General features: G+C 43.7%; 1 protein-coding gene across 1 annotated transcript in view; it reads right to left on the bottom strand.

Moving 5' to 3' along the window:
* Positions 1 to 1,269: 1,269 nt before the first annotated feature.
* The window catches only part of htr7c (5-hydroxytryptamine (serotonin) receptor 7c), a gene marked incomplete at both ends in the record, with an annotated part of 27,551 nt that continues 8,835 nt past the window's right edge, over positions 1,270 to 19,985 (bottom strand). Inside the window, one exon of the mRNA XM_080532404.1 lies at positions 1,270 to 2,014. Coding sequence (XP_080388530.1) covers positions 1,270 to 2,014 — 745 coding nt within the window. The remainder of the gene's footprint in view (positions 2,015 to 19,985) is intronic.

Raw genomic sequence — 19,985 nt, 5'->3', positions numbered from 1 at the left:
GAATACATGAATTTGAATGGGGACAAAACGTCAACCTAGCAAATGTTCCGCACCTTCATTGTTTATGCATCACTTACATGTATTACATCTGTGTCCCTGGGTGAAATACCAACCACTGTGCCAAACTACAGTACACGTATGCGCTTTAGACGATGCAAACGTTCTGCTTCATGGTCTGTGGCATACAGTAGCGCGTTGGATAGAAGTTGTGTTTCATGCAGGCTCCACCAATCAATGCGCAATTGTTTTTCTGAAATGGTGAGGTGCCCGGGGAGTTCAGAGTTGGTCATTAGTCAGGAACGTTGTTTGATTCATTTCTTATACCACCTTGTTTACCCTCTTTCCTACGAAATCACATGATCATAACTCCTACTCCACCCATGATCTTACCTCACATGCCCTGTCCCTGTATGGCCCATATAGTGAAGTAGTACCACAGGTTGACTTTTTCTGAGTTAACTCTTTAATACTGCATTGAAGCTGGCCAGCAGAGATCAAAGGATGTTCCAATGTTAAGAGGTGAGTCAAAGGCATGGTTGGAAACAAACTGACAACACAAAGGATGTCGTCGCAGTATTTCACATTTCGTTGTTCAACACTTGCCTGCCTCCACACAATAACACATGTATATGTATACCTATACAACGCATTTTCTTTGTCACCATCTTCTTGTCAATCTTGCCACCGTCATGGCCTATCACAGACCGGTTGACCTGGGAAGAGTTTGCCAGATTTCATGACTGTGACTGGTTTAAAAAAAACTATAGCCATAGGAGAATTGCATCCCTTTATAGAAAGTATCCATTTGGCAAAAATCATGCAGACATCTATTCATGGTCCACGCTTTCCATGACACAGAACTATCCCCTGTGTTTTCGTGTTATTTCCCCTTGTCAATGTCAATGCATCAAGCTGACATTAATATGAAGACAGGACTGAATTGTAGCATATATGCACGAAAGCAGTATCAACTTGAATAGCCCATCGAAAATGCTCCATGATTTTTGCCCTCGAAATACTAGAACGACTGAGTCACACAGACACGAAAGTGATCGCCTTGTCTTCCTCCCTTTGCAGGGGGGGGGGGGGGGGGGGTTAGGGCTCGGCTAACAGGGGCTCTTATCTACAGTGCTACAGGTCACAGGTCACCTGCCTGAGCCCCAATGACTGTACATAACCCTAACGACCGCATCTTCAAGGTATTCTGGCGGAGAGAAAAACATTTTGGCATGAAAAAGTCCTCTGACACTTCGACCCCCAAACCCCTCGCTACGCCTTGAGCGCCTCGTGCACGCCCACGGCGGACAGGCGCCGGTTGATGTTGCGGTAGCGGCAGCGCAGCAGGTCGCGATAGGTGGAGCGCAGGTCGCGGTTGAAGAAGGCGTAGATGAAGGGGTTCATGAGGGAGTTGGCGTACCCCAGCCACAGCAGCGTGCGCTCCAGCCAGATGGGCACGCAGCTGCACTTCACCCCGCAGATGAAGGGCCGCGCCGTGGTCAGGATGAAGAACGGCAGCCAGCAGATGGCGAAGACCCCCACGATCACCCCCAGAGTGGTCGCCGCCTTCTGCTCCCGTTTGAAGATGGAGATGTTGCGCCGCTCGCGGCTCAGCAGACGCGACAGGGCGGCGCACTCCTCGGCCACGCCCCCGCCGGGGGGCTTCAGACCCTGCATCCTCAGCGCCTCGCTGCCCACCGTCTCCAGGCGATCCCGCCGCGAGAAGTCGGTGAAGCGGTGCTTGGCACCGCTCTTGCGGGCCGCCTTGAAGATCTTGTAGTACATGAAGAGCATCACCAGCATGGGGATGTAGAAGGCCACGGCGGTGGAGTAGATGGTGTAGCCGAAGTCCTGGCTGATGAGGCACACGCCGGCCGTGTGGATGTTCTTAGCCCAGCCGCAGAAGGGTGGGAGGGTGATGGAGGCGGAGACCAGCCACACGCCCAGGATCATCTTGGCCATCAGCTGGCCGTTCTGTCTGGCTGGGTAGGTCAGGGGTCTGGTGATCCCCAGGTACCTAGGAGACAGGAAACAAACAGCGAGATCAGAGACGTTCTCAGAGAGGGTCTAACAATACTGCATGATGTTGTTGGTGGTGCAGTAAAATCCTTCTAAATGTCATCATCATCCACCCAAAAAGGCCATAAATAACAAATAACGCGGGCCAACAAAAACAAAACAGTAAACAAAGCATAAAATATTCAATAAAAAGTTTCAAGCCATTTAGAATGTCTAAATCTCATGTAAATACATTTTCAATATGACTAAACAAATCAAGAGAACATTTAGTTTAGTTTAGTTTAGTTTAGTTTATTAGTTTATAGTTTCGTGGACAGTCCCCATTAATTAACAGCAGTAAAGCAGAAAATGGAGCAGCTTTAGCCTACATGGCTAATTTCCAGCTGTCGTCCCCGGCAAGTTGTTAATATAACATGATGGAGAGAACGAACAAGTGACCAGTCGGTCACTCTCAACCCCTTTTTGCACTAAATTCAGAGAAATGTGAAAGTGTTGGTGGGGTGGTGGATAGCATTTGGTTGTATGCTGAAATTTGCTAAAGGGCCTTTTATGCTCTGTTAGTTTGTCAGTTTTGCATCTCCTCAAAGAGTGGGTGATCTCTAAGCACTAGCATGGTACCTGTCGCTACCTGGAGACACAAAGAGCATCCTGCCCTATTTACATCATCATCAAGGGCTGCCTTTAGATCAGAGAGCATGAAAAGATACAAGACATACAAGAGATTTATTATATTTTCAATGGGAGGTTAGGTTAAATGTCAGGTAATGTAGCGCCGCAGGGGGCTAACACCTGCCCAAGCTAACAACAGAGGTCTTCTCAAAAATGTGCTATATTATAAGCATCCAATTATTCATGAAGCTGTCCAACAAAAACATGTCCCAAACAACTCCAAACCGTATTATTTAGTGATACGTATTAATTTGGTACTCAGAAAATTACAAATGGCAAGGAAAAAGGAGGTGTGATTCAATTCCACTCCGTGGTTCCTTTGGGACCAAGACAGACTTGGCCTGATCTGGGTCATTATAAACAGATGAACAGATGCAGTCAGCTCATAGGAGGAGCAGTTCTGCCCCCCTTCCTCCAGACCCCTTCCTCCGATGGGGCAGTTGGCTGTGAGCGCTCTATGATATTATGATATGATATGATAGAATGGAACATTTTCTATGATGTATAACAATAAAAAAAGCACAAAAATAAATAAAAGCACAAACTCATAAATTAGTTGCACATAGTGTTAATTAAATTACTTGGAGTCAGATTATTAACTCAGTCAGATTAATTTATTGATGAATAGCAAAGCATTCATCAATAAATTAATCTGACTAAGTTAATAATCTGACTCCAAGTAATTTAATTAACACTATGTGCAAATAATTTATTAGTTTGTGCTCATAAATAGACACATAGCCATAGATAGATACATTTCCTTGCAAAACCTTGGCATTGTAACGAGGCCTACAAGCTGACCCTTCAACAGACCAACAACTGTGAATTACTGGCTTGGCATCAGAAGGAGCCAAATGGCCAGCACAGTCCACAGATTCACAGCACAGTCCACAGATTCTGAAGAATGTGTGGGAGAAGGAGTTTTTACAGAGAAGACACAAACACACACAGAATGACCCGTGCACATGATGAACACTTCTTAACACATTAGAAATGCCAACATACCACCTGTGAATGTATGTTTACTAGTGTGTGTATATCCCTTGCTTGTCTTCATCCTAAATGTGTTATTACGTCTTGCCACAATGCTTGCGGATTGTAATCACTTATTGTTTGATATCAATCTGAAATATGAAACAAAGACTTTGACGATCATTGCATACACACAATATGTCCATGAGAACATTTTAGGAATGATATCTTTATTCCTAGACTAAGTGCTTTCACTGCAGTCCATATAGAGGGGAGAATCCTCTCCTCTCATGGCTGTGGCTGGGACCACTACTTTCTTCATGGCAGGATGAAGGCATGAAGAGATGGTTCTACATTTTAACACTAATCTCATTGAAAATGGTGGAAGAACTTTGAACGAAGCATAGTTGAAGTGGTCCTGCCTATACTCCTATACTCCTATACTCCTAGGTCATGTTCTCACATGGAAATCGAAGCAACAGACGTGGTAGTTGATTGGTCCCCAAAAAATGTAATTGCCCGTTCGTCCCGCTCTTATCCAGATCAACACGCATGCGCTGTTGTTTTCCTATGGACAGCCTCGATGCGTCGTTTCTAACCAGAGCGAACCCACCCTTTTCAAGAGGAGCATCCGTCGGTTGTCTGCGCCGGGAGCGACTTCGAATGCGCGTTCTCACAGCTCCAAATGACGCAGAGCAAAGCGAATTTTATCCTAAACTCTGATTCCAAGTGAAGCAAATGTTCTAGTGAGAACACCCCCCTATACTCGCCTGAGGCCCTCCAAAGGGATTCTGAGAGGATCCCATTGAGATGATCCGGCTCTGCACAACTGAAGAGGAACACAGCTTGCTCTCTACCCAGAGACCCATACTCATAAAGAACTTACTAAAATATTTACATCAAATACCTTTTAGATTACAACACTGTTGAAGTAATTATTCAGTAAAAGATCAAATCTGTTTTAATTTAAGAATCACTGTAAAAGGAGCTAGTAGTGCCTTGAGGTAATTACAGTATTAATTTGAAACAGTAGCCAAATTAATAATTCCACGTTACTCATTATCAGCAGACTCTATACGCTACATTAAGATCCATCATCTGCTAGTGAAACATTGTCTTGTTACACGGTGCTGTAAGAGCCTTAATGGGGTCTAAGAGCGATCATCTGTAAGTGCAGCTCCAGGGTGTTTGAACAACAAAAGGCTTTGGGGAATAAGAGCACGTACAGCTTTCTGAGCCAGGCTTCAGATTGGTGCCAACAACACTTTCAGTCATATTTTTATATATATATAAAAATATAGAAATCAATGATGGACAATGTGAGAGTGTTTCAAGGGGAGTTGTGCGTCAGCCTAGTTGAGTCATGCAGGTTACACCCCCGCCCCCTCCACACACACACACACACACACACACACACACACACACACACACACACACACACACACACACACACAACTCTGACTGATTAAAAATCTAAAACGTCCAAGGGCACTTGTAGAAATGCACAATGTAGAAAGACTGGCATCCAAGAGATCATGGCAAACCATGTGGATACATTAAGTAGGTCTATATCTGGAAGGATGTGCGATGCACAGGGAATGCATAGGGATACATACTTGAGGGCGGCACACTGATGCAACACTACACCCTTAAATACATTATTCAATGCGATGAAAACATGTCAGTGATTCTGTACATGAGTCTATGACTCATTTCTGGCCTTTCCATTTCTGACTTTTTTTAAGAACCACTCTCACTTGGACTCAAATCTTTCTATCATCTTACTCTCGTAGAAACAGATTAAAGCTGCTCAAAAAAAATAAAAAAAACTCTCTTCCGACCTTCACTATTTACCTGACGGGTTGGAATCGAATCACCTAACTATCAATGTCAATAGAAAAGAATGGATGTACTTCCATTCCACTAGGAAATCAATATCTATGTCTGATCACATTCAGTTTGCAAATCAAACACTAAACATCACAGAAACCTACAAATATCTTGGAGTAATAAAGTAGATAAATCAAAAATTGTATTGTTAAGATCCGAACAGATCTCACCCATACTGTCTCGGACACATACAGAGCCCTCCACAATTATTGGGGAGTTACTGCTTTGGATCTGAAAGAAAGATTTAATGGCTAGATTATTTGAGTAATACTGAAAAGTCAGGGCATTGGAGCGTGAAAGTGTAGTGCAGTGGTGAGCCCAAGAGAGATGGTTGCTATGGACCTTAGAGGCTGTATTATATAGTCTTGCTATTGGTTCAATGATTTCTTTGGAGGTGAGGGACCAAATTGGGAGACAGTATGATATTGTTGAAAGAATGATTGCATGTTAGTACAGTGCCCACCTCAATTATTGACACCCCTGGTAAAGATGAGTAAAAAGGGTTTTAAAACATTCATCTTTTGGTGAATTAGCTTAATGTCACACTGAAAAAAAGAGAAACATTAGTAAAGTAAATTTATTCTGAGAAAAAATCTGGCATCAAGAAATAATTCTTTCTAACAAAACCATGTGTGCCACAATTATTATTATTATCTTATGAACAAAATGTAACTGAAGCATTTTTTTCCATTTATATTTTACTTACTGAAACTTTAACTTTCAAGCAGTAATCCATGACTTCCTGTTTCACTGGGGTAATATGAGGTGACACAGAGGCTATTCCCTTATTCATACGTCAAGATGGAAAAGATAAGAGAACACACAAATCAAATGAAGGAAAAGTGTGTTGAGCTGTCAGGGAATGGCTATAAAAAATAGCTCAAATAGTTCAAAGCAACTGGAACTGTTACAAACTTGCCTGGAAGAGCAAGTTTGTTTTGCTCCCACGCACAGTGAGGAGGATGGAAAGAGAGGCAAAAAAATCACCAAGGATCATTGTTGGAGAATTACAGAGGAAAGTAGCATCTTGGGGTCACCAAGTCTCTACCATTAGACGCCACCCCCATGCCCACAAATTATTTGGAAGGCATGCCAGAAAAAAGCCTTTCCTGTCATTTCACCACAAACGTAAGCACCTGAAGTATGCTAAACACTACTGGAACTGTGACTGGAACTGTGTTCTATGGTCAGACAAAACGATAATTGAGCTTTTTGGCAAAAAAAACACTCAAGGTGGGTTTGGCATAATGAATGAATGAATGAATGAATGAATGAATGGATGGACTTTATTTGTCATTGCTACAGTACAGGTACCAAACAACGAAATTTAGGAGGGGTGGCTCCCCTGGTGTTAGGAAAGGAAAAAAAAAAAAACTTTTAGAAAAAGAATAAAATCACAAGAAGGTAAGGAGCTGGTTTACATAAATAAAGGCTATGTACACAATTCACTGTACTATACTGCACAGATAGTCAACTAGGGTTGTCATATTGCACAAAAGTATTTTTTCACGTTATTTTAAAGTGTCACAGTTTGCAGGCTTGAAATGTACATGTTTGTGCCTCAGCACTAGCTGCCATACAATCCGTCCGGACTGTCCTGGGCCCAGAACTTAGGCCTTTGCTGTGTTCAGGGCCTTAACGGATTAAAATGAAGGATGGCTATACCGAAAATAACCTACTTAACCACCGTTAAGCATGGTGGAGGTTCTGTGATGTTGTGGGGCTGTTTTTCCTCCAAAAGGCCCTGGGAACCATGTCAGGGTACATGGCATCATGATTCATGACATACCAGGAATTTTAAATCTGAATCTGTCTGCCTCTGCCAGGAAACTAAAACTGGGACGTCATCGGATCTTCCCGCAGGTCAATGATCCAAAACATACGTCCAAATCAACACAAAAATGGTTCACTGAACACAAAACCAAGCTTCTGCCCTGGCCATCTCAGTCCCCTGACCTAAACCTAATTGAAAACCTGTGGGCTGAAGAGGAGAGGGCACAAGAGAGGACCTAGGACCCTGGATGATCTGGAGAGATTCTGTAAAGTGAATGGTCTCAGATTCCTTGCTTTTGTTAGGAATAGTAATTATTTCTTGATGTTGATGACAGATTTTCTTTCTCTCAGAATACATTTATTTCAATTAAAGGTTGGATGTTTCTCCTTTTTTTGTGTGCGACACTAAGCTAAGTAATTCACTAAGCTAATTCACCAAAAAGTGAATTTTCTATAACCCTATTTACTCATCTGTACCAGGAGTGCCAATAATTGTGGAGGGCACTGTATTAATCATTCTTTCAACAATATCATACTGTGTCCCAATTTGGTCCCTCACCTCAAAGGAAATCATTGAACCAACAGAAAGACTATATCATAGATAATAAAGCCTATAAGGTCCATAGCAACCATCTCCCTTGGGCTCACCACTGCACTACACTTTCACGCTCCAATGCCCAGCCTTTTCAGAATTACTCAAATAATCTAGCCATTAAATCTTTCTTTCAGATCCAAAACAATAACTCCCTTCCAACACTCACTGCTCTACTTCGGACAAAATACAAGACAAGAATGCATCACTAGATCAATTACACTCTATATGTGCATGGATCAAGGACTTCCTGTCCGACCGCCCCCAGAGGGTGCGGGTGGGCTCCCACACCTCCACAGCCCTCAGACTCAGCACTGGGTCCCCCCAGGGCTGCGTGCTAAGCCCCATCCTCTACAACCTCTACACCTACGACTTCACCCCCGTCCACCCCAGCAACTCCATCGTAAAGTTTGCAGACGACACCACCGTGGTGGGCTGCATCTCGGGGGGGGGGGACGAGGCGGCGTACAGGGATGAGGTAGAGCAGCTGAGCAAGCTGTGCAAGGTTAACAACCTGCTGCTGAACCAGTCAAAGACCCAGGAAATCATCGTGGACTTCAGGAGGAAAAAATCTGAGGTCCAGCCCCTGCTCATCGACGGAGAGAGCGTGGAGAGAGTCTCAACCCTCCGATTCCTGGGGGTGGCACATACAGGATGACCTGTCCTGGAAGAACAACACAGCAGCCATCATCAAGAAGGCACAACAGCGGCTCTACTTCCTGAGAGTCCTCAGGAAGGAACACAACAAGCAGGAGATACTGGTGGCATTCTACCGCTGCGCAGTGGAGAGCATCCTCACCTACTGCATCTGCAACTGGTTCTCCAGCTGCAAAACCGCAGAGAGAAATGCGCTACAGAGAGTCGTGAGAACAGCCCAGAAGATCACCGGCGCCCCCCTCCCCTCTCTGGAAGAGCTGTACAACACACGCTGCCTCAGGAAGGCCTCCAAGATCTCCACAGACCCATCCCACCCTGGGTACGAACACTTTGCCCGGCTGCCCTCGAAAAGGCGGTACAGGACCATGGCCGCAAGGACAAACAGACTGAAGCTCAGCTTCTACCCCAGGGCCATCCAGGCCCTGAACACAGCAAAGACCTAGGTTCTGGGCCCTGGACAGTCTGGACGGATTGATGGCAGCTGCTGGATTGAAAAAATCAGGTGTAGTGCTGAGGCACAAATGTGTACATTTCAAGCCTGCAAACTGCGACACTTTAAATGAATGTGCAATAACACTATGTGCAATATGACAACCCTAGTCGTTTTATCTGTACAGTATAGTATAGTGGATAGTGTACATAGCCTTTATTTATGTAAACCAGCTCCTTTCCCTTCTTGTTTTTTTTAGTTTTTTTTCTTTCCTAGCACCAGGGGAGCCACCCCTCCCAAATTTCGTTGTTTGGTACCTGTACTATAGCAATGACAATAAAGACCATTCATTCATTCATTCATTCATTCATTCATTCATTCATTCATTCATTCATTCATTCATTCATTCAATTACACATCCACTTATCCCAGTTCCACCTTACATAACAACTATGGTCAGAGATCATTTTTCACACACTAAAATCATATTACATTAGAGCAACAACCTCTCTCTCATATAGTAAACATTCCCTGTCTTAGGTCAGTTAGGATCACTACTTTATTTTAATAATGTGAAACGTCAGAATAATAGTAGAGAGAATGATTTATTCAAGCTTTTATTTCTTTCATCACATTCCCAGTGGGTCAGAAGTTCACATACACTTAGTTACTATTTGGCAGCATTGCCTCTAAATTGTTTAACTTGTGTCAAATGTTTCGAGTAGCCTTCCACAAACGTCCCACAATAAGTTGGTGGAATTTTGGCCCGTTCCTCCTGACAGAACTGGTGTAACTGAGTCAGGCTTGTAAGGCCTCCTTGCTCACACACACTTTTTCAGTTCTGCACACACATTTTCCATAGGATTGAGGTCAGGGCTTTGTGATGGCTACTCCAATACCTTGACTTTGTTGTCCTTAAGCCATTTTGCCACAACTTTGGAAGTATGCTTGGAGTCATCAAGCAAGCTTTAACTTCCTGGCTGATGTTTTGAGATGTTGCTTCAATATATTCACATAATTGTCCATTCCTTTCCATAATTGTCCTCATGATGCCATCTATTATGTGAAGTGCACCAGTCCCTCCTGTAGCAAAGCACCTCCACAACATGATGCTGCCCCCCCTGTGCTTCACGGTTGGGATGGTGTTCTCCGGCTTGCAAGCCTCCCCCTCTGTAGTTTGAAGGTAGGCCTTAAAATACATCCACAGGTACACCTCCAATTGACTCAAATGATGTCAATTAGCCTATCAGAAGCTTCTAAAGCCATGACATAATTTTCTGGAATTTTCCAAGCTGTTTAAAGGCACAGTCAACATAGTGTATGTAAACTTCTGATCCACTGGAATTGTGATAAAGTGAATTATAAGTGAAATAATCTGTCTGTAAACAGAAAATGACTTGTGTCATGCACAACTGATATCTGTGACTTCAACCTAAGTGTAAACTTCAGACTTCAACTGTAAATACTAAGTAGAACAGTAAAAAAACTAAATAAAAACAGTTTAAAAAGCAAGTTTAAGATAGTGTTACCCTGCATTGTTAAACGTATAAACTTCTGATACACCCCCGCCTCCCCCCTACGCATCTTGAGTGTCGCCACGACGACGAAAGCATTCGTCAAACCCCAAAAAGGATCGGTTTCCATCAAGATAACCAGAAACGTGTTACCACTCACGTCTATTAGTAATTATCGCCTCCCCAAAACCACACAGAGGATGTCCCACATACTGAGGCCGAGGCCAAAGTGTCACTCACACATCCCTCACATAGAGCGAGAAAGAGGACTGCTCTGTCAGATAAAGAGGAGTTTACCTTTTTGTGTTTTCCTGTAGGCTGACAGGGGCCTGTCCGTGGGGGTGTAACCATCCCCGCCCCCCAGGGAGCACAACAGCCCAGGACAAACAGTGTGGCGGAGTTAATGTAATAGTTTTATTTCCAGCTTCCCATCCCCCCCTCCCCCAAAGAGCCATTGCTTTTTGGTCAGGCTGCGTTTGCAAATAAGAATTTGTTCTTACATACAGAGAATTCACAGTAAAGTGGACTATTTTCACAACCCCCAGTGTTTTGCGGTGGTTGTCATTCACCTCCAGTAGCACCACTCACTCAACCCTTTTATGTCTGAGATGGGGAAACAAACACACCATATTTACATGGTTGGAGATGGGGGTCAGGGTAGGCAGACAGGCACATGTCGATGGCTCGTCTCCTAAAAAGCGAACGAGTTAAAAAAAAAAACTTCATAAGTCACGTTGCATTCCTGAATGTTTTCCGAGGATGTCATCTTTTTTGGTCTCAGAGTGATTTTTACACGGTCAGACAGCAATTCACTTGAGAGCTACCCAGAACAGATGGATGTAGATTCCCTGCCTTGGTAAGAATATCTGATAGACTGACGGTCATCTGAAATGATGTTGGCAGATTTTCTAAATCCCAGGACTGTCAGGTTGCTGTTTTTCATTAGACGGTCAATAGGCTACATTCACTGGTTCGTGGTTGTGTTTGGGAATATAAAAAGAACTTTGAAAACAGCCAGATGAATGCTGGGAAAAAAACGAGCGTTCTAAGCACATCCTCATTGGAGGGAGAAGGCCACAGTCGTCTCACAGGGGCTCCTGGATCCCTTAGAGTCGGTAGAGACTATCCTCAGAAAAAACCCACACCGCTCCAGAGTGCTCCACAGGATGAAGCAGAATTCTAACAACTCTCCCATACAGTATATAATTCTAACAACTCTCCCATACAGTATATAATTCTAACCACTCCCCCATACAGTATATAATTCTAACAACTCTCCCATATAGTATATAATTCTAACAACTCTCCCATACAGTATTGGCGCTTTTCCACTACCGTGCCGGCGTGAGCCCGGTTTGTTTTCCTTTCTCCACTGCCAACTGAGCCGGGCCGAACCGAGTCGAGCCGGACCGTTTTAGCTACCCTTCTGGACTAGGAACTAATAATAATTCTAACAACTCTCCCATACAGTATATAATTCAAACAACTCTCCCTTACAGTATATAATTCTAACAAGTCCCCCATACAGTATATAATTGTACAATGACATCAGTGGCCTAATAACTCTTTCTACAGAGGAGGAACTGAGAAATGCTGGCCTATCTCTCATGCATATTCCCTTTAATAGGCCTTTTTAGAGTTAACCCCTGCCCTTCCGAGTAAGAGCTTACATGTGGCCATCCTGACTGGTTGTCTAGCTCCTCACTGGCTAGGCTAAGGTTAAAACAAACGAGAGGAGAAGGTCAGTTTAGAGCAAAAGAAAACCCATCTAAAATGGTTTCTTACATAAATAGCAGATGAGTCATCATCCCTTGATGGTCTTGGTGATTTGTACACTGGGAATTGTTCTCCCCAGGGTCCCATTACCCCCCTCCCCCCCCCCCCCCCCCCCCCACGCTATGCAGCCCACCCCACCCTGGGCCCCCCGCCTCCATACAACCACTCCCTACAATGTGACACATTATGTCATATTAACCATAATTGTGTTCCGGGTGACGCTAATTTGTAAACAAGAGTTCCGTCGCATTTATTTTCGGAGGAACGAAATTGGCATTGACGACAGCCTGTTTACTGTAACCATCGAAAAGCTCTAGACCAAAACACTGTCTTATTATTTATGAGCATGTGCTGAGATGATGCCCTCAAACAAGCTCCGGCTTCTACTTTTTACTTGCAGATGTTTTACTCGCAACAGGGGAAAACCACTTAACCTAACATTCTAGGTTAGGCCCACGGAGACACAAATGACATCAGTGTGTGGTTAGGCCTGTTTGGTTGGGACAATGGTGGAAAGCTTCCTGTTATGCCCCTAATAACTGTTTCCATGATGATGTTTACAGTTGAAGCACCCAACAATACTGTTGCAATGCTATCTCTAAACCACATTTATGTCCCCAGCTGAAATACGTCTGGACATCTCTCCTCGTATTCCTCGCTCAAACCTGTTCAACGGCGCTCCATATAATGTTTTATGGCCTTATTGCAACGAGTCATTAAATGCCTCAGATACCACCTGTACCAAACGTGCTTTATGGCTTCCCACCGATAAAGATAATAGCCGGGTATTAGTGTCAGAACTATAAATTGCTAATGGGTGCACTACTAATGCAGAGCTGTCTGTCAGCAACAACAACAACAACAACAACAACAGGTGTGTCAAACTCAATTACACACAATGAACTTTGTTTATGATGAGATAATTAGCGCTATTGTATTGTCTGCCAGGTTGGATGATGAGCAGGAAATGAATTACAGACCACAAAGTAGAAGGGGTACAGGGTGACATTCTGTAAAATTGGAAAGAATAAACACCAGCGTACACACAGCTGTGTGCCAGATGCAATGCAATGCTGTTATTGCTGTTATGTCAGTCACTCGTTCAAATATTCATGAATGTGCCCAACTCTTTCTCATTATTATACAATGACTTAACTCTGTTGGTGGAAACTCAATATTGATGCTTCAGGCTGGTCCATCTCCTCCATCCACTCATGACGTTCTGAGTTCTCTGTGGCCCACTTCCCCCCCTCTGCGTTCTCTTCAACGGGGTTCATTACTGAATGTGCTCTGCTTCAAATGGTGCCTCAGACACTTAATGGGGCAAGTAAACAGGAGGGACTACTCTGAGTACTGTTCATCTCATCTCACCACACAGTATACCATTTTTTTCTTCCCAGAGCCATTTAGCACCTTGTGTTGCCATGGCTACCAAAACCCCCCAAAAAAAAAAAGTAAGCGTGTGTTATTTTTATCTGTCTCACTTCCTCTAAAAGGTCTCTGGTTGACACGGCTGTGACCACCTCGACTTCTGTCCGTGTGCAGAGACTAATCCCCCTTGTTTAGTAATTACACACACAGTGCTGTGTCGACAAGGACAGTGCTATAGTCCAGTCCACATGGCATTCCCCTCTCTGGCGATATATTGACCATTCATAGTGCAACCTGGACAGCAGATAGCAGACCACCGAACAACTCCACAGAGAGTGAAAAAAAATATTTCGTTCAAAACAACTCGGACGCTAGAGCTCCCTATAAACCATGTGATCATGTCGTCTGCGTACTGGAAAAATGTGTTTTACAGTAGAGGGTAAAGTCGTCTGTCTTGCAGATCTGTCAAGTTATAGTGCAAAGTTATGCTAGTCACCTCTCTGTGTCCTTGACAGAGCATTGTAAATATCATCCCAGACTCTTCACGCGTCTCCTTATCTTTATTTACACATTCATTTAGCATATTTCAAACTAGCAATAGCTGCAACGATAATAGCGTATGGTATAGCTTGTGGTATATTAGCCTGGAGGGAGTGTATAGATTTGCCACTTCAACACACGCAAACAGACTGAAACGTGACATGCCATACAGACTTTATCGATGTAGACCAACTGTAATCTCAATATTTGCATGGTGTGTGATAAAGGCCTCCATGTTCCTACAAGGAAACAAACCTTTTCTGGCTTCAAGTGTCATTGACGGGCAATGACACGGTATATCCTGTGGCCTTTGTTATGACATCTATACTCCCTCAGGAAGGAAGGACAAGTGTCTTGCTTGTTGCTTACATCAGCGATGAATATCAATATGTGTTCTTCTCCTACAGCCAGGGAGGAAACTACCTTCAATGTAATTTGATTTAACACCAGGTAGTGATACAGTCAGGGCCGGAAATATTTGGATAGAGACACAATTTCCATAATTTTGGCTCTGTACGCCACCACAATGGATTTGAAATGAAACGTTTAGGAATTGCAACTATTTTTAAACACAGTCCCCTATTTTCAGGGGCTCAAATGTTATTGGGAAAATTAACATAATCATAAATAAAATGCTCATTTTTAATACTTTGTCGAGAATCCTTTATAGGCAATGACTGCCTGAAACCCATTGACGGTGACGATTGATCCCCGAATGCTGGGTTTCCTTCTTTGTGATGCTTTGCCAGGCCTTTACTGCAGATGTCTTCAGTTGTTGTTGTTTGTGGGTCTTTCTGCCTTTAGTTTTGTCTTCAGCAAGTGAAATGCATGTTTTGGTAAGCAGCTAAGATTTTAAAAAATCTGTCTGTGTCCCAATATATATGGACCTAACTGTATAAGCAATAAGCACAATAATACACAAAAGCACAAAAACTGTGGGGTAACTGCCCATTCCCTCTATCCTTGTCAGTATCTTTGAATGCAAGTCAGGACATGTTTGAACAATGCCAGTAAAGTGTTATCTCTGTATGTTATGAATATCGTTATAGATAGACAGCTGATGTGTACTGTACCTTCGCAGGTGAGCAAACACAAACTGTCTCCAGAGTCTTTAAACTTCATAAATCATAGAGAAAATGATAATGTTAGCTTTGATAATGTTAGCCCTGATACCAATCGGAAAAAATTGTCGAAAACGTGTTCACATTTAAAGTTTCAGACTACCTGAAGACTACCTGAAATATCACCTGGTGATATTTACAACATCATAATGTTACTTCCTGTACTCAGTCAACAATGATGTCAAGGGAAGCAGGGTAATTCCACTATTCCCCATGTTGGAGGTCAACAAAATAATCTTAAATGACTGGAGTTTTGGAATTGAAGAGGAAACTGTCCCGTTAGAATAGAATGGATGGATTCGTCGTTCGAGAGCCAAGCAGTTACCAACATCATAAATCTACTGAATTGCTATCTGTATCTATACCAAAGCCAACACACTCACACTCCACCCCCCACCCCACCCCCGAAACACACACACACACACACATACTAGGCACAAGCTATCTGCTGTACTGTATGTAATCTGATCCATCAATGGGAAACCCATTATCCAGCTCACCGATAAACATTTCGCCTTTGTCCATTCCAGATGAGAAATGTGGAACATCTACTTCATGCCAAACACGCAACATGATTTATGCCAAGCTCCCCAGCCCCATTTAGGACCCATGTCATCAGCTGGCCTTTTCCTCCCTGCAGGCTCAGATTACCAAGTGAGATTACCAAGTCAGTGCTACATTATAGGCCCAATGCATAGCAAAGAAGCAGGTCTACAGCTCTCGGAAGCATCCAGATATTTTTTCTCACTTGGGTTTTTACGGCGCTGTGCAAAATGTGACAATTATTCACTCGACCTGCCAAATGATAATTCACTGTAATTGTTATATTAACACCTTGGCGGGTGTGAAATTCTCCTAGGAAACGTGCACAGTCTCTCTTCTGTCACTCAGCCTACCCTTCACTTGCTATGCACACTTCGACATGGTTCAACTGTGCTCTCATTAGTTTTGGCAGTCTGATACAGTATCCACAGGAGCAAAGCAACATGAGCATGAGGAGACCAACAAAAGCTCTGGAATGATGGAATGAAACACAATTCCATAGAAGTCCGTTGAACGTTTGAAAGTGTTCCCTACAAAAGTTTGATATATATAAATCGGTGTACATATTGTGTGTGACAACATAAAATAGAGAACACTTCATATTCCCTGCGTTTATTGACTTGCGGCAAACAGTTTGAGAAAATCTTAACAGGAGCCGAGGTTCGAAAAACATACGTTTTTCTTTTAGAAAGAAAAGGAAACTCAAAGACATTGTCCCAGTTCTACAGCATGTCAACCACAAACCCTGAGCAAAGGAGACGAAAGCGATCACGAAGCCCTCCAGACTCCCCACTGGCCAGACACCTTATCATAGCTCTGCTCTGTGATAGCTGATACCCAACTACCACCTTTTGACCTGACACTGCCAATATTGTGGAGGAGGAAAAGCAGATTTATGAGGCAGGAAGACATGTGATGTAGCCACAAGGGTAGTATTATTGTACTTTCTAGCAACCTCTCCAGCAATTCCCTAGAACCTCCTCTCTCTCACACACACTACTCAATTCAATCTGTTGTATTGGTACTGTGGCTCTGTCACTGTGAGAATGAGTTTTAATAATGAATTGACTGTGGGTGTCAAACACAATGCGCTGCGTTGTGATGTCGAAGAATGTGGCCACATTGCAGAGGTTTTATTACATCCCTTTTGCTTGAGCCCATTGGTCACACAACATTAACCCCCCCCCCCCCCCCCCCCCCCCCCCCCCCCCCTGAGGGTCTGAGACATAACAATTATGAATGCTTTGCTAGGGAAACGCACAGCCTGATTTATCTGACTAACTAACTCTGACTTCCAGTTAGTGTTATTAAGCACTGTGTGCAGCCTGTATTGCATAACTTTGCACCAGGGAAAACGCAAGAGTAAAGGGCAGGTTCTAAAAGTACACGGACGGACAGAAAAATGTAAGGGATTACGTAGATCCTTTCCTCCATATTTCAGTGTAGGCAGGCAGGGCACTGCGGAGGGGTTAGAGGACAGGGGAGGAGAGGCGCAGAGAGAGTGCTATCGAGTGTGTATTGGAGGTGTCACTCTGTATTACCTGAGAATGTGTCGTCCAGGTCAACTCATCTGTGGCCGCCACTGCGGGTGGAAGGCTCCGACTGCACCACACAAGTGCCGCCTCCCCTGGGTTGAATGTATTCACTGGCTCGTGAATAATAATCAAAGGTAGATGGGGTGGGGGGGGGGACTTTTCAACAGCTTTATAACGGATTGCCACATCTGGCAAGTGCTTACCCGGGTGCCCACTGCCCCAGCGTGCGCTCCGCTAAGCACAGAGCTGAAATAGACTGTCACGATGAAGGAGACCTGTAGAGGAGAGGACATTTGTGACACGGTCTGGGTCAATTGGTCTGCAAGCCGGGTTCCGATTTAATGTTCAGACTTTTCTTTGTGACCCTTTGTGAATACCCTAACCCTTTGTGAATACATTTCAAAAGTCAATGACACACCACTCGCTAGACAACTAACACACAGTGGTGTAGTGTAGTTTTTTCTAGTGGGTATACTGTGATTTTTCCCTCCCAGCCTCATATCGTTCATTTCGCCATAAAAATAAATCTGCGCTGCCTGTCTAACGTTATATATATATAATTTATATATATATATATATATATAAATTACATGTTATAAGGCAGATCTGTGCATGATAGTGCTGCATTTTGGCATATTTCATGTCGCATCTCCCCCCGTTGATGATATATGACGCTATAGTCAGTCGCAATGGTCCAAAATTCAAGTGCTTCGTAGTACGGCGTAGTCCTGCATATCACGTAGACTACACCACTGCTGACACAGCTTGTTTTGTGAGCCTGCTAACAATGTAAAGTAGTGTTCTAGTTAACTAGGTAGCAGTGAGGATTACACACCCAATCCATTGCGTTGCAGTGTTTCGGGCTTGACTAGCGAGTTTGTGAAATGTATTTCCGTGTTTCAAAATAAAAGTCAAAACATTTTGATTGGTTGCCGACTTGCGGCCCAAATGACCAGACCGTGTCACATCTTAGTCTGTATCAGTTTACTACGGGACGGTAGTGGAGAAGCGCCATTTGATATCTGGGGCACGAGGATCACCTGCACTTTAAGCCAGACCTATCTGTCCTCCATCCCGTCACCATTCATTGAGTGCAAGACTAGAGTATATTATTCATTTGCAATTTTAATGAGGATCTGTCTAAGACTAGAGGCCATAACAAAACTCGTCCGTTCCCTTTAGTACTATTCAGATTTTCTTTCAGCGACTATGTGACTCTAGAAAGACAATATCCTTTCTCCTCTCTGTTCCAAGTGAATTATTCATATGTGGCTTTTCAAATATTAAATATACAACATATTACTCTCTCTAGAGTGGTAAAAACTAGCACTGGGATCGAGAGAGAGCTACCTTTTAAGAAGTGGGTAAGGACAGGTCAAGGGCTTTAATAAAGGTGTCCTTGTGTCGAATGATCAGCCACAGTATGTTTGGAGGGTGGAGGTGGATCAATACTAGGCAACAATAATAATGAGAATTGATCTGATTGTGATCTTCTATGGTTCACAATGTCCAGAGCAAGACCCATGCAGTGGCCAAGGGAATAGTAAGACCTCTAGTCTTAGCTGAGTGGACCCCACTTGAGGAGATCAAGGGCTTTCAGAACCACAAATGAAACCAGAAAATGGCCATAAAAATTCCACAGCAAATGAAAAACCTGCAATCCTCATTCGTTGTGAAGTGGGCACACACGCACGCACGCGCACTCACTCACACACACACACGCACACTCTGTACAGTGTACGTCCAGGGGGCAGGGAGTGATGTGACAGGAAATGTCAGAGAAGCACAGAGATTAGTTCCACAAGAGTGGCCCATGTTTCTCCTATGCATCCTTTATCCTTGCCCCAACTGCTACTGGATCATGCTAATCCACTAGTCCTCTCGTCCAGGGACCAAACCTCTCTCTCTCTCTCTCTCTCTCTCTCTCTCTCTCTCTCTCTCTCTCTCTCTCTCTCTCTCTCTCTCTCTCTCTCTCTCTCTCTCCCCCATGTTGCACATTCCCGCACTGCAGCCAAAGGAGCTCTCAGAGGGGATCGATAATCACCGTCGATCACAGGAGCCACTGAACCCTTGTTGTGATGAGACCCTGGACCGTGAAGGCCCCTATGGCCCAGACAAATGTCTTCATGCTTAAACAGCATCCATTAAGCGGTTCCCACACCTGTAGGTGTGGGTGTTGGGGACTATGCGACTTTCATGTTGTGTACAGTGCCTTTGGGTAACTTGAAAGGCAATTCACAATTCTATTTCAGTTCCAATTAATGGTCTCCTAATGTGCCTTTTTTTCACAAATATAAACACAATACACATAGGCCTATAAATTGGTATTGCAGCTATATACACACACTCTCTCTATATATGTTACGGTACATGTGGGAATACGGTACATGTGGGAAAACTAGGGTTAGTGTTAAGTGCTACGTCGACTTGGTACGTGCTGGCATGTCTAACCCTAACCCTAATCTTAACCCTAACCCTAACCCTACCCTTAACCCTAACCCTAACCCTAACCTTAACCCTAGCACCCTAGCACCTAACCCTAACCCTAGTTTTCCCACATGTACCGTTTTCCCACATGTACCGTAA

Source organism: Nansenia antarctica, assembly GCF_963989245.1.
Source record: "Nansenia antarctica genome assembly, chromosome: 5".
Lineage (NCBI taxonomy): Eukaryota > Metazoa > Chordata > Actinopteri > Argentiniformes > Microstomatidae > Nansenia > Nansenia antarctica.
The sequence above is the reverse complement of the archived record's forward strand: the minus strand, read 5'-3'. Positions and strand labels throughout refer to the sequence as shown.